General features: G+C 55.7%; 1 protein-coding gene across 3 annotated transcripts; it reads left to right on the top strand.

The window, feature by feature from the left end:
- Positions 1 to 8,666: 8,666 nt before the first annotated feature.
- FN3K (fructosamine 3 kinase) lies at positions 8,667 to 23,709 on the top strand. 3 transcript variants are annotated; one of them, XM_002723048.5, is made up of 6 exons: positions 8,667 to 8,978; positions 11,961 to 12,112; positions 13,513 to 13,604; positions 14,466 to 14,548; positions 22,215 to 22,337; positions 22,883 to 23,709. In XM_002723048.5, exons 1-6 carry the CDS (start codon positions 8,835 to 8,837, stop codon positions 23,219 to 23,221), a joined length of 933 nt encoding a protein of 310 aa, XP_002723094.2. In that variant the 5' UTR covers positions 8,667 to 8,834; the 3' UTR covers positions 23,222 to 23,709. The 3 variants fall into 3 exon arrangements, with proteins under 3 accessions (XP_002723094.2, XP_069916175.1, XP_069916174.1); XM_070060074.1 differs by lacking the exon at positions 22,215 to 22,337 and having other exon boundaries at positions 8,699 to 8,978; XM_070060073.1 differs by lacking the exons at positions 22,215 to 22,337; positions 22,883 to 23,709 and adding an exon at positions 16,106 to 16,611 and having other exon boundaries at positions 8,699 to 8,978.
- Positions 23,710 to 24,019: the final 310 nt, after the last annotated feature.

The raw sequence follows: 24,019 nt of genomic DNA, 5'->3' as shown, positions 1-24,019 counted from the left end.
AGGCCATAGCAGAAAGCTGGATCAGAAGTGGAGCAACCGGGACTCGAGCCAGCACCAGTATGGAATGTTGGCACTTCAGGTGGCAGCTTTACCCACTACGCCATGGTACCAACCCTAGTAGATCAGTCTTACATACACACCTTGCAGCTTCAAGTGGGCCAGTGCTAGAATTGGCATTTGGGAACCACAACACTGGTGCGTCTCATGGCCTTCCAGTGGGTCACTCACAATCCCTGCTGGTTTTGCAGAGTGTGAGGCAGCCCCGGGGTCACTGGTCCCTGGGGGAGTTGACACTGGCCTGTCCTAGGATAGCCAGGACTCCCTCTCGAGCATCCTCCTGGGGGCTGTGCCAGGTGCAGAGAAAGGCTGGTTCTGCCCCTGGTGGCCTTGTCAGTCACCTGGGGCTGGGCCCTTCGTGCTCCATCAGCACAACGTTACTGGAGGAGAGGAAGGCCAGGCTTCCCCAGTGTCGGCGGGAAGGGCGGCTCAGGCCTCCAGAAAAACTGCTGCTTCTCGGGCCTGCAGTGATGTGGGGGAGAAGGTGTTAGAGGGCAAGCGGCGTCGCAGTGCTTTTCAGATTTTGTGATGCTGCAGTGTTTGTCAATTTAAAAATTGAAAGCTTTAGCTGGCGCCGCGGCTCACTAGGCTAATCCTCCGCCTAGCGGCGCTGGCACACCGGGTTCTAGTCCCGGTCGGGGCGCCGGATTCTGTCCCGGTTGCCCCTCTTCCAGGCCAGCTCTCTGCTGTGGCCAGGGAGTGCAGTGGAGGATGGCCCAGGTGCTTGGGCCCTGCACCCCATGGGAGACCAGGAAAAGCACCTGGCTCCTGCCATCGGATCAGCGCGCTGCGCCGGCCGCAGCGCGCCGGCCGCGGCGGCCATTGGAGGGTGAACCAACGGCAAAGGAAGACCTTTCTCTCTGTCTCTCTCTCTCACTGTCCACTCTGCCTGTCAAAAAAAAAAATAATAAAAATAAAAAAATAAATAAATAAATTAAAAATTGAAAGCTTTAGAGAGGAACCTAGATGGTGGGATAGGGAGGGAGCTTACTGCTGTAGTCCAGGGGAAGATGGCTAAACAAACAAACAAACAAACAAACAAAAAGCGTGGGGAGAGAACAATCTCAGGGAAGTTAGGGAGACACTGGACCTACGTGGAGGGACACAGTGGACCTACGTGGAGGGTGTGGACGCGCACAGCTCAGGACCCAGCAGCTGAGAGCCTCAGCACCAGCTTTGGAGTGAGGTGAGACCAGACTGCAGCAGCCCACGCCGCTGTGATACAGCTATGGGATGAGCCTGACATGAGACTGGCTTGGAGCCCTGTGGAAGACAGTGTACCTACCAACCGAGAGGGGAGAAAGGGGGCCGGTTTCTCTTTCCCCAACACCTGCACCAGTGTCCTGTGCTAGCTGAGAGAGGGTGGCAGCGCTTTGAACATACATAACAGCTGCGCCAGCTCGTGTCTGCGGGCCCAGAACCAGCTAAGAGGAGGTGCCTGAGTCTGGCTGGGAGAATTAACCTGGGGCTGGGCGCTCGTGACTGTGGGAGCCTTGTGTGCTGGGACCCTGAAAATGCTGTGGCTGTGTGTGAGGGCACAGGAGTGGCTGGGACTTTGGGCAGTCACTGTGGGATGCCCCACACATGCAGGGCTCCCTGACTGCCTGGTCAGGGTCATTGCTGCAGGATCCATGCTCACCCTGAGGACTGCACAGGTCCTTTGTGTGGTCATGTGGCAGTGCCCAGGCATTGGTCTCCTTGGAGCAGAGGAGGTGAGTGTGAGACTATGCCAACAGAGTTGAACAAACCTCCCCTCTGATTAAAAAAAAAATTTACTGTGCCCAACTTGGAGTCATCTTGGATACTCCCCTCACCCTGGAGCACGATCAGAGCTCCCTGCCACAGCCGGCAGACCTCAGGGTATTCAGTGAAAGAGCAGACACTGCACTAAGTCCCAGAGGCATGGCTCAAAGATAAAGCCATCACAGTGGGGGAAAACCAACAAGTATCACCACAAACGCCTAAAAATAAATGCAGCAATTCAGGAAACAAGAATAAGGAAGACAACACGATACCCCTAAAGGAACACAACAACACTTCAATACTAGACTGTGAAATGAAGAGAACGAAGAAATGCCAGAAACGGAATTCAAAAAATTGATTGTAGGATTATGCAGAAGCAATCAGACACAAACCCACAAACTAAAGAAATGTGTACATGGCATGAAAGAAAATTTTCTAATTGAGATTTTAAAGAGAAATCAAAACAAAATATTGAAACGAATTCAATAGATCAAATAAAAAATATGGTGGAAAGCCTTAACAGACATGGTGAGGCAGAAGAAAGAATATTCAAGTGCTGGAGATCTACGGGACACTATCGAATGACCAACATACAGGCCTCAGGAGCTCCTGAAGGTGTGAAAAGAGAAAATGCACTAGAAACCCATTTTGGGGGAAATAATTACAGAAAACTTCCCTAATTTGGAGAAAGAATGGGATGTCCAAGTACAGGAAGCACACAGACCTCCTAATAGACATGACCAGAAAAGATCCTCACCACAACACATTGTAGTCAAACTCTCCACAGTAAAACATAAAGATTCTAACATGTGCACGCAGAAATGCCAGATTACTTTCAGAGAATCTCCAATTACAACTGACTTATCAGAAACCCTATAGACTAGGAGAGAATGGCAAGATGTATTCCAAGTCTTAAGAGAAAAACTGTCAACCCAGAATACTGTGCCCTGCAAAGCTCTCATTTATGAACGAAGGTGAAATAAAGATGTTCCACAACAAACAGAAATCGAAAGAATTTGTCACCACTCACCCAGCCTGACAGAAGATGCTTAAGGATAAACATGGTCATCACTGTGAAGGAAGGTAAAGGCAGAAAATCTCCCAGTAAACATACAAAGGAAATCCAAAGTAAACGATAGGACTACTAATGGGAAAATGGCAGGGCCAGTTACTTATCAACAGTCACCTTGAATGTTAATGGCCTCAACTCTCCAGTTAAGAGTTGGCTGAATGGAAAAAACACAAAACCTATCTACTTGCTGCTTACAAGAAACACATGCAGACAAAGTGAAAGGATGGAAAAGATACTCCACATTAACAGAAACCAAAAAGAAATGGTGTAGTCATCCTAATATCAGACAAAATAGACTTTAACACAAACACTGTTGGAAGAGACAAGGGCACTATGTAATGATTGAGGGATGAATTCAACAGGGAGATGTGACTATAATAAATGTATGTGCTCCTAAGTACAGGGCACCTCGCTATTTAAGAGAAATGTTAAGGGGTCTAAAGGGACACATAAACTCCAGTACCATAGTAATGGGGACTCAGTACCCCACTTCATCGATGGACAGATCAACCAGACAGAAAATCAGCAAGGAAACGACAGGGTTAATTGACAGTACAGACCAAACGGACCCAACAGGTATCTACAGAACTTTCCATCCTACAGACGCAGAATGCACACTCTTCTCATCAGTGCGTGGAACCAGGTCAGGCCATAAGTCAAGTCTCAGCAAATTAACAAAAAACTGAAATCACACCATGCATCTTCTCTGACCACAATGGAGTGAAGCTGGAATTCAACAACTCAAGAATCTCTAGAATATGTGCAAACACGTGGAGACTGAACCACGTGCTCCTGAGTGAACAGAGCGGGTCATGGAAGAAATCAAGAGAAATTAAACTGTTGAGGAACAGTTTTTTTATATACTACTTGTTGAACTCTTAGTACAGAGTTAATCTTCTGTGTATAAAGTTAATTGAAAATAGATCTTAGTAAAAAAGAATGGGAATAGGAGAGGAGGGAGAAGGGTGGGGGTGGGGCTGGGAGTGTGGGTACAGTGGGAAGAATCACTATCACTATGTTCCTAAAGTTGTATTTATGAAATGTGTGAAGTTTGCGTACCTTAAATAAAAGGTTTCTGGGGAAAATATGAAATTTTAAAAAGAAAAAATGAAAAATAAAAGCTTTTAAGGACCTATTTATACGAAACACAGAGTGACAGGGAGAGGGAGAGAGAGATCTTCTATCCACTGGTTCTCTCCCCAGTTGGCTACAGCAGCCAGGGCTGGGGCAGGAACTCCATCCTGGTCTCCCGTGTGGGTGCAGGGGTCCAAGCACTTGGGCATCTTCCACTGCTTTCCCAGGTGCATCAGCAGGGAGCTGGATTGGAAGCAGAGCCACCAGGACTTGAACTTGCTCCAAATGGGATACCAGTATCACACGTGGCAACTGCTTAACTCACTATACTACAATGCTGGCTCCAGAATTCTACAGTTGTTTTAACTAGTCTAGTTTTCCACCCCAAACTTTTAATTTTGTGTCCCTAAAACACACTTTTCTGCCTCTGTAAACAGAGGGGCCTGATTTTTGGTCTGTCGTTAACTCCGACTGGTTCCAGCCCACTTCCCTGGGCTATCTGGATGCCTTACGCAGGGTATGGCTTGGGCTGCTGAGGAGGGACACTTCCCAAACCCACGGAGCACTTCACAAAGGGACGCCTGACAAGACCTGGGCAGGGTGTGAGGAAGCCCGAGGTGGCCTTGCTGACGAGGGAACAAAGACACTCATCTCACCCTCCTCCCCACTTCCCATCTCAGGGGCTCCCCTTGGCAAATCCCAAGCCAAAGGCCCACTGGTTACTAGAGGGGGACCGGTCAGCCCCAGGCGGAGCATGGCAGACGGGTGGAGATGGGATATGAAGGAGAAGCTGCAGACACTGGGTGCAACCCTGGGAAAACACGTTCCGCTCTCCCTCCACCTGTCCGGCCACTCCCGGTTCCTGGGCTCACCTCCTTCCTGCTTTGGTTTGTACTGTACCCAAAATCATCTTTTTTAAAAAAAGCTTTGGCCGGTGCTGCGGCTCACTAGGCTAATCCTCCACCTGCGGCGCTGGCACCCTGGGTTCTAGTCCTGGTTGGGGTGCCGGATTCTGTCCCGGTTGCTCCTCTTCCAGTCCAGCTCTCTGCTGTGGCCCGGGAGTGCAGTGGAGGATGGCCCAAGTGCTTGGGCCCTGCACCCCATGGGAGACCAGGATAAGTACCTGGCTCTTGGCTTCGGATCGGCACAGCGCCGGCTGTAGCGGCCATTTGGGGGTGAACCAACAGAAGGAAGACCTTTCTCTCTGTCTCTCTCACTGTCTAACTCTGCCTGTCAAAAAATAAAAAATAATAAAAACAGCATTATAGTTCGTACCCCATAAAATGCTCCACTAATCGTCAGGAGCCTTGGGATCTCTGGAATCCGCAAGGGCTCCTGTTAGCCCTCACAGGGAAGGACTCCCTGGCCTGGCGCCTGCACACCAGGCTCTTCACCCCAGCACCTGTCCTCACGGAGGGCCCTAAGCTCACAGGTGCTTCTCTGCATGGCCCCTCAGGTGTGATTATGGGCTGTCACGAGTTGAGTGAGAGAAGATAACTGAGGATGGACTTCAACCCAGAAAGGTGGGATCAAAATAGCAGAACAGAACTCTGCGCCCAGGACCGGACGACCACGTGGGGGCAGCAGACACGGTCCAGGTGCATCCCTGTGGCGTTTTCAGGCACTGGTGACAGAGTAAGAACAGCTTCCACACAAACAATAGGAACTGGGGCCAGCACTGGGGCGTAGTGGGTAAAACCGCAGCCTGCAGTGCCGGCATCCCATATGGGTGTTGGTTCGAGTTCTGGCTGCTCCACTTTTGATCCAGCTCTCTGCTGTGGCCTGGGAAAGCAGTGGAAGATGGCCCAAGTCCTTGGGCTCCTGTATCTGTGTGGGAGACCCAGGAGAGGCTCCTGGCTCCTGGCTTCAGAGCCGTTGTGGTCATTAGGGGAGTGAACCGGTGGATGGAAGACTCTCTCTCTCTCTTTTTCTGCTTCTGCTTCTTTCTCTGTGTAGTTCTGACTTTCAAATAAATAAATAAACTTAAAAAAAAAAAAGAATAGGACCCAAAATGGCCTTGAAGTTGTGCACATCAAAGCTGAAGCTGGCGGGGCTGACACTGTGGTGTAGCAGGTAGGGCCGCCGCCTGCAGTGCCAGCATCCCATATGGGCGCTGGTTCTAGTCCCGGCTGCTCCACTTCTGATCCAGCTCTCTGCTGTGGCCTGGGAAAGCAGAAGATGGCCCAAGTCCTTGGGACCCTGCACCCACATGGGAAGACCCGGAGGAAGCTCCTGGCTCCTGGCTTCGGATCGGCTCAGCTCCAGCCATTGCGGCCAGTTGGGGAGTGAACCATCTGATGGAAGTCTCTCTCTCTCTCTCTCTCTCTCTCTCACTCTCACTCTCTCTCTCTCTCTGCCTCTTCTTCTCTCTCTGTGTAACTCTGGCTTTCAAATAAATAAATAAATCCTAAGAAAAAATAGTAAATGCTCTCTTTAAAAAAAAAAAAAAAAGCTGGGCTGGCACTGCTGCTCACTAGGCTAATCCTCTGCTTGCGGCGCCGGCACACCTGGTTCTAGTCCCGTTTGGGGTGCCGGATTCTGTCCCGGTTGCCCCTCTTCCAGGCCAGCTCTCTGCTGTGGCTTGGGAGTGCAGTGGGGGATGGCCCAGGTGCTTGGGCCCTGCACCCCATGGGAGACCAGGAGAAGCACCTGGCTCCTGGCTCCTGCCATCGGATCAGCGCGGTGCGCCGGCCATTGGAGGGTGAACCAATGGCAAAAGGAAGACCTTTCTCTCTGTCTCTCTCTCACTGTCCACTCTGCCTGTCAAAAAAAAAAAAAAAAAAAAAAAAAAAAGCTGAGGCTGGCAAGCAGAGGATCCGCTCTGCACCTGGGATCCAGGCCTTGGCCTCTGCTGCCCTGGAGCCTGGCCCTCGGCGTGCTCCCCATCAGAACCTGGCCCCTGAGCTGAGGGAAGCTCAGGCCACACCAATGGGCCTGCTCAACAGTGCACAGTCCAGTCGTCCCGGTGAGTGCCAAGTGCGGGGGTGAATGACCCAGCTGAGCAGGGGTCAGGCCCCAGGGCCACCGGTGGAGCCCGCTCCCACAAGCCTGGCACCTCAGTCTGGTTGCCTCCAAGGTGCAGGGTCCCTGCCTCCCTACAGGAAATGAGGATCCTTGGTTTCTCGGCTGAAACCTCCCCCAGGTGGGGCTGCTGCCTCTTAGACAAGGCGTCTCTAGCCTCGGTGGGTGTCTCGGGGCTGGCAGCTAGCAGGCAGGGGCGGGCTGCACTGGCAGCTGGCAGGCAGGGGCGGGCTGCAGGCAGCCTGGTGGGGGCAGCTGAGTCCTGCCCTGCCCTGGGGCTTCTGCTGCCAGCTTCTTTTCGAGATGCATGGGATGAGAGTCAGAGAGAGACAGGTGCAAGCCCCCTCTGCCGCTTCCTGGTGGGGTTCAGGAGCCCCTGACGGGACGCCTTCAAAGGATGGAATGAGGTTGCCCCCAGCGCACGGAGGAGGTGATAGGCGGTGTTCCCCGAATCTCTCCTACACCCTTCCTAATGTGTGAGGGAAGCGTTCACAGGAGTGGTGTTTAGCCTGGGGGTTAAGCAGCCTGGGTTTGATTCCCTGTTCCAGCTCCTGACTCCAGCTCCTGCCAAAGCAGACCCCGGGAAGCGGTGGTGATGGCTCCTGCCGCCCACCCTACCTGGGAGACCTGGATAACGGTCGCAGCTCCCACCTGCCGCCTGATGCAGCTCTGGCTGTTGTGGGCATTAGGAGAGTGAACCAGCAGATGGGGGAGCTCTCTGCTCCTATTTAAAATAAATTGCATTTTTTTTTTTTGACAGGCAGAGTGGACAGTGAGAGAGAGAGACAGAGAGAAAGGTCTTCCTTTTGCCGTTGGTTCACCCTCCAATGGCCGCCGCGGCCGGCGCGCTGCGGCCGGCGCACCGCACCGATCCGATGGCAGGAGCCAGGAGCCAGGTGCTTTTTCCTGCTCTCCCATGGGGTGCAGGGCCCAAGCACCTGGGCCATCCTCCACTGCACTCCCGGGCCACAGCAGAGGGGTGGCCTGGAAGAGGGGCAACCGGGACAGAATCCGGCGCCCCGACCGGGACTAGAACCCGGTGTGCCGGCGCCGCTAGGCGGAAATAAATTGCATTTTTAAAGCAAGGTCATCACAGTGGGGGGGGGGGAGCTTCAGGGATTAATGAGGAGGGCAGGGGGTGGTGGTGGTACATGCAGGACACAGGGTGCATGTGTGCGTGTGGCTGGGTGCATGCATGGGTGTGCACGGGCCTGGGCGTGTCTGGAAGCTCCCTCCCCACACTGGGTGGGGACAACTGCCTCTTATCAGCCCCAGAGCTTATCTCTGACCTGAACCTGGCTGGGACAAGGCCCCTCCTCCCCACCACGTGTCTGAATGTTTGACCCCTACCTGGCTGGGACAAAGAGCCCCCCTTATGTCCGAGTGTCCGACAGGCACCTGGCTGGGACAAAGAGTCCCTGGCTTGTCTGGGCTGTGCCTGCACCATCCTCAGATGCCCTCCCGTGTGGGCCCCTCCTTCCCTTCGTGCAGGGAACAGGCTCCTAGCGGCAGCCTCCAGCTGGGTCTCCTGGGGTCCCGGGACTGTGCACAGGCTCGGTGCACACGGGCACCCTTACCTGGGGGAGCGGGACCAGGGCTGGGCTCCCACTCAGCCCGCGAGTGCCCGCGGGCTGTGGTAGAGAAGTTCTGGAACGGGCCCAGGGGAGGGAGCTGGACACCGGCCAGCTGGGGAGGGCGCGACGAGCCGGCCGAGGGGCCCCCTCCCTGAGCGGCCGTGGGAGCTTAAGAGGCCGCCGGGAGCGCGGGTGCGGGAGCGCGCGCCTGAGCGTCTGCCCAGAGCCCGCAGGCCGCGCCGCGGACTGGGCCCGCTAGGTCCCAGGATTAGTGTCCGGCGCCGCCGCCGCCAATGGAGCAGCTACTGCGCGCCGAGCTGCGCACCGCGACCCTGCGGGCCTTCGGCAGCCCCAGCGCCGGCGGCTGCATCAGCGAGGGCCGCGCCTACGACACCGACGCGGGCCCCGTGTTTGTCAAGGTCAACCGCAGGACGCAGGTGCGCGGCCGCGCGGGTGGGCGAGGACCCGGGGCCCAGGGCGCAGGGGGCGTTTCCCGACCGGGCCCGAGGCGCCGACAGCGGGCCCTGGAGGCCGAGGAGTCAGTGGTCCCCGCGGCTCCCGGAGGGCTCCCCTCGGCCCTGAGGATAGAGGAACCGGGTTCCCGGGTCCGGCTCCCTCACAGCCAAGCCCCTCTCGCCAGATTTCCAGTCCCGGCTTCACAGGGGGGTTTCCAAAAGCTGAGACCCCCTCCTCCCCCAGTGCACGCAGCAGGTGCTGTGACAACGCAGGAGAGCAGGTGACACCCCGGCCCAGGCCCAGGCGCTCTCTGCCGGCCGGCCGGGGACTCGCCCGGGAGCTTGGCTGGGGTTCTCGGGCTTTCTCCCACCCTGCAGACCCTTGCCACCCGAGGCCCGCTGAAAGGGCGGGGTTCTTTTCCTGTGAGGCGGAGGTGCTTCCGTCTCATTCACAGGGCTTACTTTTTTTTTTTTTTAAAGATGTATTTATTTGGAATACTGCTCAGCGGTAAAACAACAACAAAAATGAAATCTTGTATTTTGCAACAAAATGGATGCCACTGGAAACCATTATACTTAGTGAAATAAGCCAATCCCCAAAAAGACAAATACCTAGGTTCTCCCTGATCTGTGGTAGCTAATAGGGTAATGGAAATGTAATGTATAGGAATGAAATTGACATTTTGAGATTTGACTATTTTTTAAAAAATCGATTCATTTATTTGAAAGACAGAGTTGCAGAGAGAATAGAGATAAAGATAGAGAGAGAGAGAGAGAGAGAGAGACAGAGAGAGACAGAGAGCGAGAGCGAGAGCGAGAGAGAAAGATCTTCCGTCCGGGTGGCCACAACAGCCAGAGCTGGGCCCATCTGAAGCCAGGAGCCAGAAGTTTCTTCCAGGTCTCCCACGGGGTGCAGGTGCAGGGGCCCAAGGACTTGAGTCATAGTCTGCTGCTTTCTCAGGCCATAGCAAAGGGCTGGATCAGAAGCGGAGCAGCTAGGACTTGAACCGGCGCCCATATGGGATGCCGGCGCTGTAGGCTGGGGCTTTAACTCACTGTGACACAGTGCCGGCCCTGAGATTTGGTGATTGTTTACAGCCTTATTTATACTGTTGAGGAACAATGGTATTTTTCCTCATAAAAAGAGATTATTTATTTATTTGAAAGGCAGTTACAGAGAGAGACACAGAGAGGTCTTCCATGTGCTGGTTCACTCCTCAAATGGCCACAATGGCTGGAGCTGAGCCAGTCTGGAGCTAGGAACCTCACCCAGGTCTCCCGTGTGGGCGCAGGGGCCCAGGTACTTGGGCCATCTTTCGCTGATTTCCCTGGGAGCTGGATCAGAAGTGAAGCAGCCGAGACTCGGACCAGTGCCCACGTGGGATGCTGACACTGCAGGCGGCAGCTTAACCTGCTACACCACAGCGCCAGCCCCAGGGTTTGCTTTTTTATTTTTAAGATTTATTCATTTACTTACTCACTTATTTATTTTTAAATATTTATTTATTTGAAAGTCAGAGTTACACAGAGAGAGAAGGAGAGGCAGAGAGAGAGAGATCTTCCATCTGCTGGTTCACTCCCTAACTGGCCGCAACAGCTGGAGCTGTGCTGATCCGAAGCCAGGATCCAGGAGCCTTCTCTGGATCTCCCACGTGGGTGCAGGGGTCCAATGACTTGGGCCATCTTCCACTGCTTTCCCAGGCCATAGAGAGAGCTGGATCAGAAGTGGATCAGCCAGGACTCGAACTGACGCCCATATGGGATGCTGACACTGCAGGCGGCAGCTTTACCTGCTATGCCACAGCGCCAGCCCCTAAGATTTATTTATTTATTTGGAAGGCTGAGTTACAGAGAGGCAGAGAGGCAGAGAGAGAGAGAGAGAGAGAGGTCTTCCATCTGCTGATTCACTCCCCAATGGCCGCAATGGCCTGAGCTGGGCTGATCCAAAGCCAGGAGCCTGGGGCTTTCTCCGGGTCTTCTACGTGGGTGCAGGAGCCCAAGGAGTTGGGCCATCTTCTGCTGCTTTCCCAGGCACATTAGGTGGTCACTGGATCGGAAGTGGAGCAGCCGGAACTCGAACCAGTGCCCATATGGGACGCCGGGACTGCAGGCGGTGGCTTTACTTGCTGTGCGCAGCACCAGCTCCCAGGGTTTGGTTTTTTGAAACATGCAATTCTATAGGCAGAGGTAGCCCCAAACACACTGATGACACGTGTTTTAGGCAGAGGTGGACTGTTCATATGGTGAGAGTTCACCTAATGTGAAACTGGGGTATTTGTGCCAACATTCTCCAAGCAGGAGACCCCTGGGGCCCCCAGGAGACTTGGCGGGAGGTCGGATATGTGGCTCCTTCTCAGCTCACCCAGCCCCGCTGGACCAGAGGGGAGGCCCCTCCCTGCCCATCTGTGGCCTGATCTACCTCGGGGCCTGGGCCACATTTGCCCTGGCTGCTTGAGGCTGCTGTCCCCAACGAGGCAGCGAGGAAGGCGGGTAACCTGGGGGATCCAGGCCCAGCCCTGGAGCCCCGGTTAACTCAGGTCCCCCGTGCCTCCTGTTTTCCCCTGGCACCCCTGGTGTCCCCAGCACAGCCACGTCTCTCACAGCAGGGCTCGCTGTAGGGCAGCGGCATCCTGCCCCCGAGACCCTCAGACCATGAACCTCATGCTTGCAGCCCCTCCTGTCCCTGGAGCCCCGGTTAACTCAGGTCCCCCGTGCCTCCTGTTTTCCCCTGGCACCCCTGGTGTCTCCAGCACAGCCTCGTCTCTCACAGCAGGGCTCGCTGTAGGGCAGCGGCATCCTGCCCCCGAGACCCTCGGACCATGGACCTCATGCTTGCAGCCCCTCCTGTCTTCGGGGCGCACTTGTACCCCGCTCTCTGTGAGCCCCCCAGGCTGACTGGCAGAGGCTCCTGCTGGTGTCCGTGCCTAGGGAGCTGACGAGGCTCACGGCGGTGTTTGGACACAGGCCCGGCAGATGTTTGAGGGGGAGATGGCCAGCCTGGAGGCCCTGCGCAGCACCGGCCTGCTGAGGGTGCCTCGGCCCGTGAAGGTGATCGACCTGCCAGAAGGTGGGGCTGCCTTCGTGATGGAGCACTTGAAGATGAGGAGCTTGAGCAGGTGAGTGTGTGAGAGAGGCACGCAGTGACACACGTGGATGGAGACACGTGCGTGGGGAGAGGCACACGTGCACATGGACAGACACACAGATGCACACACGGAAGGACACACACACACGGACAGAGAGAAACGGAGAAAGACAGGGAGAGGCAAACTGATGGAATGGGGACAGAGAGACGCACACAAGAGCAAGAGAGGCAGAGACGGAGAGGCAGAGGGCAGCAGGCGGAGCAGCCTGGTGCTGAGCCGTGGGGGCCGTGAAGCCCGCTCTGCTCTCCTGCCGTCGCCCTGTGTGTGGGTTGAGCCTGGCTGTGTGCAGGCTGCGTGAAGCCCGCTCTACTCTGGTGCTATTGCCCTGTGGGTGAGCATGAAGCCCACTCTGCTCTCGTGTGGTCGCCCTGTGGCTGAGTGTGGAACCGGCTCTGTTCTTGTGCGGTCCTGAGCCTGACTGTGTGCAGGCTGCATGAAGCCCACTCTGCTCTGTGCAGTGGCCCTGTGGGTGAGCCTGGCTGTGTGCAGGCTTTGTGACGTGAGCGTATTTCCCACCACTGCTCTGTGCACTGAGCTGCTGTGGCTCAATTTGGACAGGATGTGTCCGACCTATCAATCACCTTGAGTCTTTAGATTTTTCCTAATTATTAGAGCTGTGATACTCATGTGTGAGCTGTGGGAAGTCCAGGCCTAAGTAAGGAGGACAGGAGCTACCCGCAATCTTATCAGCCAGAGGTGGCTGTTGGTGACACCTGGCTATGTGATTGTCCCCTCTGTCTTTTTCCCATGTGATTTACATTTTGTAAAAAAGATTATTTATTTGAAAGTCAGAGTTACACAGAGAGAGAAGGAGAGGGAGGAGAGAGAGAGAGAGAGAGAGAGAGAGAGAGAGAGATCCTCCATCCCCTGGTTCACTCCCCAATTGGCCTCAACAGCCGGAGCTGAGCCAATCTGAAGCCAGGAGCCAGGAGCTTCTTCTAGGTCTCCCATGTGGGTGCAGGGGCCCAAGGACTTGGGCCATCCTCTGCTGATTTCCCAGGCCACAGCAGAGAACTGGATCGGAAGTGGAGCAGCCAGGACTAGAACTGGCGCCCATATGGGATGCCGTGCTGCAGGCGGGGGATTAACCTACTGTGCCATGGCCTGGCCCCTACATTTGTTCTTACAAGAACTGGGAGGTGGCTTTTCACCTGATGTTACTTTTAGAGCATTTCCCCTGGTTCCCACGTCGTGCTAAGACCTGTTGCCGTCCCTCCTGGGGCTGTTGCACTGCCTTGTTTCTGGGAAGAGTCACTGCCTGGCAGAGAGGGTGGCTTCAAGGCATTACACACTTCTCAGAGTGGAGCATGCTGGGGGAGTCATCATTTCTTGTTGGTTTTTTTAATTGGCCACATTTCTTCTTTCCTAAGTCAGGCGTCAAAACTGGGAGACCAGATGGCCGAGTTGCACCTTTACAACCAGAAGCTCCGGGAGAAGCTGACAAAGGAGGAGAACACAGTGGGTACGTGCAGCTCTGTGTGCCCGTGGCCGGGGACAGGGAGGGACGGGCAGTGCAGTGGGGGCCTGCAGCTGGCTGTGTGTGCCTGTGACTGGGGACAGGGAGGGGCGGGCAGTGCAGTGGGGGCCTGCAGCTGGCTCTGTGTGCCCGTGGCCGGGGAGGAGCTGAGAGGGGAGGGGAGTGCAGTGGGGGCCTGCAGCTGGCTGTGTGCCCGTGGCTGGGGACAGGGAGGGACGGGCAGTACAGTAGGGGCCTGCAGCTGGCTCTGTGTGCCTGTGGCTGGGGACAGGGAGGGACGGGCAGAGCAGTGGGGGCCTGCAGCTGGCTCTGTGTGCCTGTGGCTGGGGACAGGGAGGGACGGGCAGTGCAGTGGGGGCCTGCAGCTGGCTCTGTGTGCCTGTGACTGGGGACAGGGAGGGGCGGGCAGTGCAGTGGGGTCCTGCAGCTGGCTCTGTGTGCCCGTGGCCGGGGAGGAGCTGAGAGGGGAGGGCAGTGCAGTGGGGGCCTGCAGCTGGCTCTGTGTGCCTGTGGCTGGGGACAGGGAGGGACGGGCAGAGCAGTGGGGGCCTGCAGCTGGCTCTGTGTGCCTGCAGCCCAGGCCCCTCTGCCGCTTCCCTCTGGCATTCCGGTAACAGGCTTAACTGTACGCTGTCTCCTTTCCCACTACATTCTGGAAATATAATCACAGGAAGGTTTTGATGGAGAGAACGAGCTCATGGAATTGGTGCTTGAGGGTGCTTGAGGAGGTGGTAGCATCCTGGCAGATCCCAGGCTGGCCAAGCACTACCGACTGGAGAGAACTGCAGAGGCTGGCCGCCGAGGGGAAGACAAGCGGCTCTCTCATGCCGGGCTCTCTCTTGACAGGCCGGAGGGCTGAGGGTGCGGATCCCCACTACGTGAGCAAGTTCGGCTTCCACACAGTGACCTGCTGTGGCTTTATCCCGCAGGTGAGTCACCTGGCCCCTCGAGTGTGACACAGTGCCAGTCCTCCAGGCACCAGCGAGACGGAGCTCCTGGTGTCTGGAAGCAGAGTGGGTGCTGTGGCATCTGGGATGGGCGGAGCAGCTGCAGAGGGCCCCTGAGCTCGGCTGGCAGGGTGGCATTCCAGGCAGGGGGAAGAGCAGTTGCAAAGGGACTGAAGGGTGTGGGGGTGGGGAGCATGCTGGGCTGGGCTTCCAGAAGTGGGGTACAGTGCAGACACCCCCTAATGACCTCCACCTCTGTAAAGTGTACAACCTGGCAGTTTCAGTCGTATACTCCTGGTGTCAAGCAGCCACCACCACTATCTAGTTCTAGAACATTCTCACCAAAAGCAGTGCCCAGGAGCAGCCGCTCCCCACTTCCCTGTCCCCAGCCCCTGGCAGCCACTACTCTGCTTTCTCTATGTGCACTGTTCTGCACATTTCGTATGAATGGAAGTGTGTGACCTGTAACCTTTGTGTCTGGCTCATCACTCTTAGCATGATGTTCCCAAGGGTCATACATGTTGTAGCATGTACCAGAGGTTCCTTCCTCTCTGTGGCTCAGTCATGCTGGGCTCTTGATTTGCTGTCATGGAACCCATGAAGTTCCTAGGAATGCTTTTCTCTGGTTGGTCTGACCCTAACCTGGCCCTGGACCATGGTCTGCTGGACAAGAGAAATGTCCATGGACAGTGAAATGCTCTCCTGTGTCCTCCTTGAAGCCTGCCCTGGCCAGCTGATGCCCTGTGGACAACGACCAGGCTCTTCCTCCCAGCCAACAGCAGCTCCCCTGGGGTCACACCTGTCTCACAGGCATAGTCTTGGTTGTCCCGGTAGGCGTGGCTGGGCGTGGCTGGCGAGCCTGCTCTGGATGCCAAGTTTGAGAGTTGCAGGTGATGAGGGGGTCCAGAGACGGCTGACCCAGCATAGCAGATTTGCAAATATCCAAGACTGAGAAGTGGAATCTTGCGTGGCACTCCAGTGTGTAAGCAGATGGAATGCAGCAGAGGTTGGTCAGCCGGCAGGACGGGCTGAGGGCCTTGGGCAACACCTGGTCCACCACCTTTGGACCACAGGGGAGTCGTCTTTAGCCGTCAGCCAGCCCCAAGTTCCAGAACTTGCTACTCAGGAGGGCTGAGTGGATTCTGGGTAGAGCAATGCTGAGCCGGGGGCTTCTCAGACAGCTGGTACTCGAGGCCCCGCTGGGAGCTCCGGCCTGGCCAGCTGTGGCCACTGAGGCATTTTGTGCAGTTTAATGCTTTGCCTGACTCCACTCACCTGGTTGCCACCGTCGGTAATGTCGTTGATCCATTTATGAGGAAACTGGTGCTCAGAGGCCGGGCAACGCTGCTGAGACCAGCAAGGGCATGGAGGCGCCAGGGTTCCAGTGCTAAATCTGTGTCCTTCCTCAGGAGGACGCAGAGTGGACACTGGGGCCTGGGCAGGAAACGGGAAATGACGAGGTGTCCATGGACCCAGGGTCCTGACGGGTGGGCTGCAGGGAGGGGCTTCCCATCCTGCCCTTGGCTGCACTCTCACCAGGGGCTGAACCCCGCCAAGCCTCCTCTGCATAGAGAGGCCTCCGAGGGATGCCTACTGACTGGAAAATCCGCCGGCCCATCGCCCGTGGTGGTCTCCAGAAGACCGTCCCCTGTGGACGTCACAAGTGACCTCTGTAAAATTAGCTTGGCACCCTTCTCTCCTTGGGTGCAGCTGGCAACAGTTTGGGGTGTTGTGGCGGACAAGTCCACCGTGCACCCTTACTGCCACCCAGGTGAGAGAACACTGCTCACCCCAGAGTCTCCTTGCGCCCTCTGTAACCTTGGCTCCCTGCCCTCCCCTGCTTTTGGGCGACCACCGCTCTGTTTCCTGTCACTGAGGTGCAACTGCGTTTAGTGGAATTTAAGTGGAGCTGCAAGATATGGGACATTTTTGGTGTTGCATCTCTCAGTGCAATCGTTCTAACACTGATCATTATTTTATCCATGTTGCATGTGTCAAAAGCCTGTTCCGTTCTGTGGATCAAATACAATTTGTTTATCCATGCACCTTTTTTCTCTTTTAAAGATTTATTTATTTATTTGAAGGGGCGAGTGACAGGGAGGAGAGGTAGAGGGAAGGCGAGATCTTCCACTCACTGTTTATCTCCTCCAAATGCCTGCAGAGCTGGGCTGAAGCCAGGAGGCGGGAAGTCCATCCAGCCGGGTCTTGAACCAGTGCCCATACTGGGTGCTGGTACTGCAGGCGGCAGCTTAACCTGCTACACCACAGTGCCAGCCCCAGTTTTTTAAGTTAACCTCTGCAGATGGAAGTTCAGTTTGTACACGTGGGTAGTGAAGTGGTACAGTGCTGTCGTTGAGAAGGCCACGCTGTTCCCATTGAACTGTGGCACCTGTGACACAACGCGAGTTTGTCAGTACGCAGAGGTGTGTGCTCCATCGCTCGTCTCTCTTCAGGCTGGTGTCACTGTCTTGAATACTGTAGCTTTGTAAGTCTGTAGGAGGCCAATGTGGCTGCCTGTGATACCGCATCCCACAGGGCTCCGCTTAGTGTCCCAGCTGCTCTACGTCTGGTTCAGCTCCCTGCTACTGCGCCTGGGAAAGCTGTGGAGGACGACCCACGTGCTCAGGCCCCTGTGCCCATGCAGAAGACCTGGAAGAAGTTCCTGGCTTCCACCTGGCCCAGCCCTGGCTGTTGAGACCATCTAGGGAGTGAACCAGCAGATGGAAGACCTCTCTGTAACTCTGACTTTCAAGTAAATCTTTTTTTTTTTTTTTTTTTGACAGGCAGAGTTAGACAGTGTGTGAGAGACAGAGAGAAAGGTCTTCCTTCCATTGGTTCATCCCCCAAAATGGCTGCTATGGCCGGCACTACGCCGATTGGAAGCCAGGAGCCAGGTGCTTCCTCCTGGTCTCCCATGCAGGTGCAGGGCCCAAGCATTTGGGCCATCCTCCACTGCCTTCCCGGGCCACAGCAGAGAGCTGGACTGGAAGAGGAGCAACTGGGACAGAATCCAGCGCCCCAACTGGGACTAGAACCTGGGGTGTCGGTGCCGCAGGCGGAGGATTAACCAAGTGAGCCGGCCCAACAAATAAATCTTAAAAGAAAAAAAAAAAAAGAAGAAAAATTAACTGCTGGCTTAACTGCTAGGCCACATGCCTACTCCCACAATTATTTTTTTTTGACAATTTATTTACTTATTTGAAAGTCAGAGTTACACAGAGAGAGAAGGAGAGGCAGAGAGAGAGAGAGAGAGAGAGAGAGAGAGAGAAAAAGAGAGGTCTTCTATCTGCTGGTTCACTCCCCAATTGGCTGCAATGGCTGGAGCTGTGTTGATCCGAAGCCAGGAGCCAGGAGCTTCCTCTGGGTCTTCCCACGAGGGTGCAAGGGCCCAAGGACTTGGGCCATCTTCCACTATCCTCCCAGGCCACAGCAGAGAGCTGGATCAGAGATAGAGCATTGGCGACCATATGGGATGCCGGCACAGCAGGGGGCAGCCTTACCTGATATGCCACAGCACGGGCCCCCACAATTACTTTTTTTTTTTTTTAAGATTTATTTATGTGTTTGAAAGTCAGAGTTACACAGAGAGAGAAGGAGAGGGAGGAGAGAGACGGAGAGAGAAGTCTTCCATCCGATGGTTCACTCCCCAGTTGGCCGCAACAGCCAGAGCTGAGCCAATCTGAAGCCAGGAGCCAGGAGCTTCTTCTAGGTCTCCCATGTGGGTGCAGGGTCCCAAGCACTTGGGCCATCTTCTGCTTTCCCAGGCCACAGCAGAGAGCTGGATGGGAAGTAGAACAGCCGGGACTCCAACTGGTGCCCATATGGGATGCCGGCACTGCAGGCGGTGGCTTTACCCACAGCATCCGCCCTGAGAGAGATTGATTTTCCATCTGCTGACTCATTTCCCAAATGGCCACAACAGCCAGGGTGGGCCAGGCCGAAGCCAGGAGCCAGGAGCTCTTCTGGGTCTCCCATGTGGGTGCAGAGGCTCAAGCAGTGGACCATCCTCCGCTGCTTTCCCAGGTGCATTAGCAGGGAGCTGGCTCAGAAGTGGAGCAGGTGGAACTCAAACTGGTGCCCATACGGGATGCTGGCATCATGGGTGTTGGTTTTACCTCCTGTGCCACAATGCCAGCCCTGCAATCTTCTTTACTTTTTTCTTTTTATTTGAAAGGCACCACCCTGATAGCTGCCAATGGTCAGATCCAGGCCAGGTCGAAGCCAGGAGATTCTTCCAGGTCTCCCGTGTGGTTAGCAGGAGCCCAAGCACTTGGCCATCTTCTGCTGCTTTTCCCAAGCCATTAGCAGGGAGCTGACCACAAGTGGAATAGCTGGGACTAGAACTGGCGGCCATATGGGATGCTGGCATTGAAGGCGGTGGCTTTACCTGCTTACACCACAATCCTGGCCCCCGAGAGCTTCTTTTCTAACAGCTATTTAGTGCTATAAATTTCCCCTAAAAACTGCTTTAGTGGAATCCCTGTTATAAGCCAGATTTTCATTTTCATTCAACTCAAAGTATTTAACTTTTCCTTTAGATTTCTTTCTTAACCATAGACTTTAGAAATGTGTTAGTTTTGAATCATTTGGGGATTTCCCAGCGCTCTGTTGACTTCTAATTTAACTCTGTGGGATGGGATAATACGCAGTGACTCGGGTAATGCAGGTGCAACTCAAACTGTGGCCGGGAATGTGGTGTCTTGGTCAGGCGAGGCTCTCGCCCTGCTGAGCGGGGTGCTCTGCAGATGTGAATTTTCTGCTTAGGTGAAAGTGTTGTTGAAGGTGACGTGCTTGCTGTATCAGCCGTGCAAGAAGCGTTGAAATCTGGCAATGTCTGTCAGCTGGAGCTGCCATTCAAACTACTAGAGCCTGGGCAGCTTAAACAACAGACAGTGACTTCCATGGTTCTGGAGTCCGGGAAGTGCAAGGTCAAGGCTCTGGTGAGGGTGGTTTCCTGGCTTCCCACTGTGTGCACAGATGTGGGCACACAGAGAGCCAAGCCCCTTTATTCCTCTTCTTATGAAGCCACTGTTTCTGTGGGACTAGAGCCTCACCCTTATGGCTGCATTTAATTTTTTTTTTTGACAGGCAAAGTGGACAGTGAGAGAGAGAGACAGAGAGAAAGGTCTTCCTTCGCCGTTGGTTCACCCTCCAATGGCCGCCGCGGCCAGTGCACTGCGGCTGGCACACCGCGCTGATCTGATGGCAGGAGCCAGGTGCTTATCCTGGTCTCCCATGGGGTGCAGGGCTCAAGCACTTGGGCCATCCTCCACTGCACTCCCTGGCCACAGCAGAGAGCTGGCCTGGAAGAGGAGCAACCAGGACAGAATCCGGCGCCCCGACCGAGACTAGAACCCGGTGTGCCGGCACCGCAAGGAGGAGGATTAGCCTAGTGAGCCACGGCGCTGGCACTTATACTTCTTAATTTGTATTTATTTGTAAGGAAGAGAGAGGGAGAGGCAGTTGGGGAGAGAGTGAATTTCCACATTCTGGCCCACTCCACAAATGCCCACAGTAGCCATGGCTGGGCCAATTCAAAGTCAGGAGTCAGGAACTCAACCCAGGTCTCTCATGCGGGTGTCAGGGACCATCACCTGTTTCCTCCAAGGGTCCATGGTGAAAGAAGATGGACCTGGGAGGGAGCTGGGACTCGAACCCAGGCACTCCAATATTGGATGTGGGTGTCCAAAGCAGCAGCTTGAGTGCTGTGCCAAACACCTGCCCCAGGTTTAGCTGTTTCTCCTTGCAATTTTTAAAAAGATTTATTTTACTTATTTGTGTGTGTGTGTGTGTGTGTGTGAGAGAGAGAGAGAGAGAGAGAGAGGGAGCGAGCGAGAGAGAGAAATTGAATCCCATGGGTTTTAGAACCAGGTCCTTCATGTCCTGGAACAGAATCCTGAACATTTCTGGTCTCACATCAACACTAGCTTAAGTGCTGCAGGATAACTGTGGGCATAGGCAAAAATCAAGCTTCCTAAAATTGAAATAAACTCCTTGTGATATCTGACTCCCAAACTACCTAAGAGATTAAAAAAGTGGCTTTACTAATAAACTGAATATACTGTCTGCATAGCAAAATTACTGTTCCCTATTCGACCTCCACTTTCTTTCACATTACTGGGGCAAAGGTGATCCAAATCACCTCAGAAGTCCAAGCGAGAGAGAGAGTCAGTCTTCTACCCACTGGTTCACCTCCCAAATAATGCAATGGCCAGAGCTGAGCCAATCCAAAGCCAGGAGCCAGGAGCTTCTTCTGGGTCTTCCACGTGGGTGCAGGGGCCTAGGGACTTGAACCATCTTCTGATTCTTTCCCAGGGGCAGTAGCAGGGAGTTGGATCAGAAGTGGAGCAGCCGGGACTCAAACTGGTGCCCATGTGGGACGCTGGCACTGCAGGCCGGGGCTTTAACCTGCTGCACCACAGCGCCAGCTGCTTTCTCTGCAATTTTTAAAAATATTTTCTTATTTGTTTGAAAGAGTGACAGAGGGAGAGAATAGGGAGATCTCCCATGTGCCAGTTCATTCCCCAGATGCCCACAATGACCTGGGCTGGGTCAGACCAGGAGCCAGAAATTCTTTTTTTTTTTTTTTTGACAGGCAGAGTGGACAGTGAAAGAGAGAGACAGAGAGAAAGGTCTTCCTTTGCTGTTGGTTCACCCTCCAATGGCCGTCGCGGCTGGCGCGCTGCGGCCAGCGCACTGCGTTGATCCAATGGCAGGAGCCAGGAGCCAGGCGCTTTTTCTGGTCTCCCATGGGGTGCAGGGCCCAGGCACTTGGGCCATCCTCCACTGCACTCCCTGGCCACAGCAGAGAGCTGGCCTGGAAGAGGGGCAACCGGGACAGAATCCGGCGCCCTGACCGGGACTAGAACCTGGTGTGCCGGCACCGCTAGGCGGAGGATTAGCCTAGTGAGCCGCGGCGCCGGCCTAGGAGCCAGAAATTTTATCCAGGTCTCCTGCAGGGTGGCAGGGACCCAGGTACTTGGACCATTTTCTGCTGCTTTCCCAGGTGCGTTAGCAGGAAGCTGGATTGGAAGTGGAGGAGCTGGGACCTGATATGGGACGTGGGCTTCCAAGCGGTGGCTTAACCACCATGCCCGCCCCTCTCAGTTTCATCAGCTTTACTTTCGTGTATTTTGCACTGTATCAAAGGCAGGCATGTGCAGGGCTATCATGTGTTGTGCAGCATATGTGACCCCCGTTCATTGTGAAATGACTTTATGCTTGATGAGACTGTTTACTCTGAAATCGACTTTGCAGGTATGAAGGTTGCCACTCCAGCTTCCTTTACACTAGTTAACAGGGTCTCTTTTCTATCCTTGTAACCTCTGTCTGTTTATATATAAGTGCATTCCTGCACGCCACTTGTGGTTAAGTTCAGCTTTATTGTTCTGTCAATCCCTTTAGCGAGAGTATTTTTTGACATTTTTATGTGTTTGTTGATAGTTAGATTTGAGTGTATCTGTTGTTTATGTGTGTTGCCAGTTCTGTCTCCATTTTCCCCTTTAACTCCTTCCTTTGGAAGAGCTGAGTATGTGGCGACCCTGCCTCAGCCTGCTTGCTGGCCGGCCCTTGTCCCAGGGCCTGGGCGGATTGCATGCACTGTCCTGTGGCTACAGCGAGTAGCTCTGTCCTTGCTTCCGTTGCCCAGGTGAATGAGTGGCATGACGACTGGCCAACCTTTTTCACCCGGCACCGGCTCCAGGCACAGCTGGACCTCATCGAAAAAGACTATGCTGACCGAGAGGCACGAGAGCTGTGGTCGAGGTTACAGGTGGGCCCTGCGGCCACTTCTCTGGGAGAGAGGCTGTTCTCTCACCCCGGGAGAGCTGAGGGACTCTGTGCAGAGCTGGGGAAGTGGCGCACACATCAGGGGCCACTATGAGCCTGACAGGAACGGGACAGGGGTGGGATCCGAGGACCAACATGGCCCCCTGGGGTATTTAACCTGACCTCCTGCCTGTGGAGCCCAGGGGCACTGCCGTCCCCGTCTCCTGGTTACTGACAGCTGCCCACTCTTAGCCTCCGTTCCCCTCTGTCTTAGTGGGAATGTCTCACCCCAGGATGGGCCCCCGAGTCCCCCAGGGCCAGGTCTCAAAGCCTGACTCTGAAGTCCCGCTGTAGCCTATGGTGAACTGGCTCCTTGACCTCATGGATGAAGTGGCCAGCAGGGCGGAGAGGAGCAGTGACAGGGCAGTGGGGAGGGCTGTGTCCTCTGCTGCGGCCGCTGGTGCCAGGGAAGTGGGACGCGCACAGAGCGGAGAGGGGCTGCCTCCGGCCGCGTCCAGGCACTGGGCACGACGACCCTCCCTCTCGCAGGTGAAGATCCCGGCTCTGTTCTGCGGCCTGGAGGTGGTCCCCGCCCTGCTGCACGGTGACCTCTGGTCGGGGAACGCGGCGGAGGACGACGCGGGGCCGGTGGTCTTCGACCCGGCCTCCTTCTACGGCCACTCCGAGTTCGAGCTGGCCATCGCCCTGCTGTTCGGCGGCTTCCCCAGGGCCTTCTTCACCGCCTACCACCGCAAGGTGCCCAAGGCGCCGGGCTCCGAGCAGCGGCTGCTGCTCTACCAGCTCTTCAACCTCCTCAACCACTGGAACCATTTCGGGCGCAGTTACCGCTCGGCCGCGCTGGGCGCCATGCGCAGGCTGCTGGCATAACCGCGGGCCGGGATCCCCGCACCCTGCTGCGGCGCAGCTCGCCCGGTGGAGCCCTCCCGGGAACGGCCTCCGGGGGCGGCCCCGACGCGCGCTAACCCAGGGCAGCACCCCTTAGAGCGGCAGAAGGCGGGGTAAGGGGAGCAGGGGCGCAGATGGGACACCCGTCCCCTGCCGACCGCGCCGCCAGGGGTGTGCGCGGCCCACTGACCCTGCGTGGCTGACACGCGCACCTGGCCGCGCGCGGCCGCCTTCTCTCGAGGGACGAAGCTCCGGGCACGGCTTGCTCGCAGCAGGTGCATCCCTGGGACCCCAATTCTCCCCCCCCGGGGGCAGCAGCTCTGCCACTCACCGGGGGCCCCCAGATCGAGCTGAGGGCTCCCAGCCCCGGCTGTTGCGGGTATGTGGGGGGAGGGGTGAACCAGCGGACAGGGGCTCTCTTTCTCTCTTTAAAGGCCTTTCAAATAAATAAACCTTAAACATGAAAACCACCTCTGGGTGGGGGTCCATCGCGTGCTTCCTGCTCCGCCAGCGCTCACCTGGGCCTGGGGTCTCCAGGGGGAGGTGCTTTTCCCAGGGCCAGTGGGCGTCGGGCGCCCACGGCTCGCGCCGGACCGCAGTGCGGGGTGGCCCTGGCGCTTGGGACTGGAGGCGGTCATGGCCCCGCCCCGGCACCCAGGCCCCGCCCCACTCCAGGGCTCAGACCCCGCCCGGCCACGCCCTCAGGCCCCACCCAGTCGCTCGTCTGTCCTCAGACCACGCCCCAAACGAGCCCCGCCCAGGGCCCGCCCCCAGCATCAG

This window comes from Oryctolagus cuniculus, chromosome 17 (assembly GCF_964237555.1).
Source record: "Oryctolagus cuniculus chromosome 17, mOryCun1.1, whole genome shotgun sequence".
Classification (NCBI taxonomy): domain Eukaryota; kingdom Metazoa; phylum Chordata; class Mammalia; order Lagomorpha; family Leporidae; genus Oryctolagus; species Oryctolagus cuniculus.
The sequence above is the reverse complement of the archived record's forward strand: the minus strand, read 5'-3'. Positions and strand labels throughout refer to the sequence as shown.

Bases quoted from the DNA above. Each gene is read 5' to 3' on its own strand.
- FN3K (XM_002723048.5), top strand. From the start codon at position 8,835: ATGGAGCAGCTACTGCGCGCCGAGCTGCGCACCGCGACCCTGCGGGCC. The intron at 8,979-11,960 runs GTGCGCGGCCGC...GTTTGGACACAG, and splicing joins AGGTCAACCGCAGGACGCAG to GCCCGGCAGATGTTTGAGGG. The intron at 12,113-13,512 runs GTGAGTGTGTGA...TTCTTTCCTAAG, and splicing joins AAGATGAGGAGCTTGAGCAG to TCAGGCGTCAAAACTGGGAG.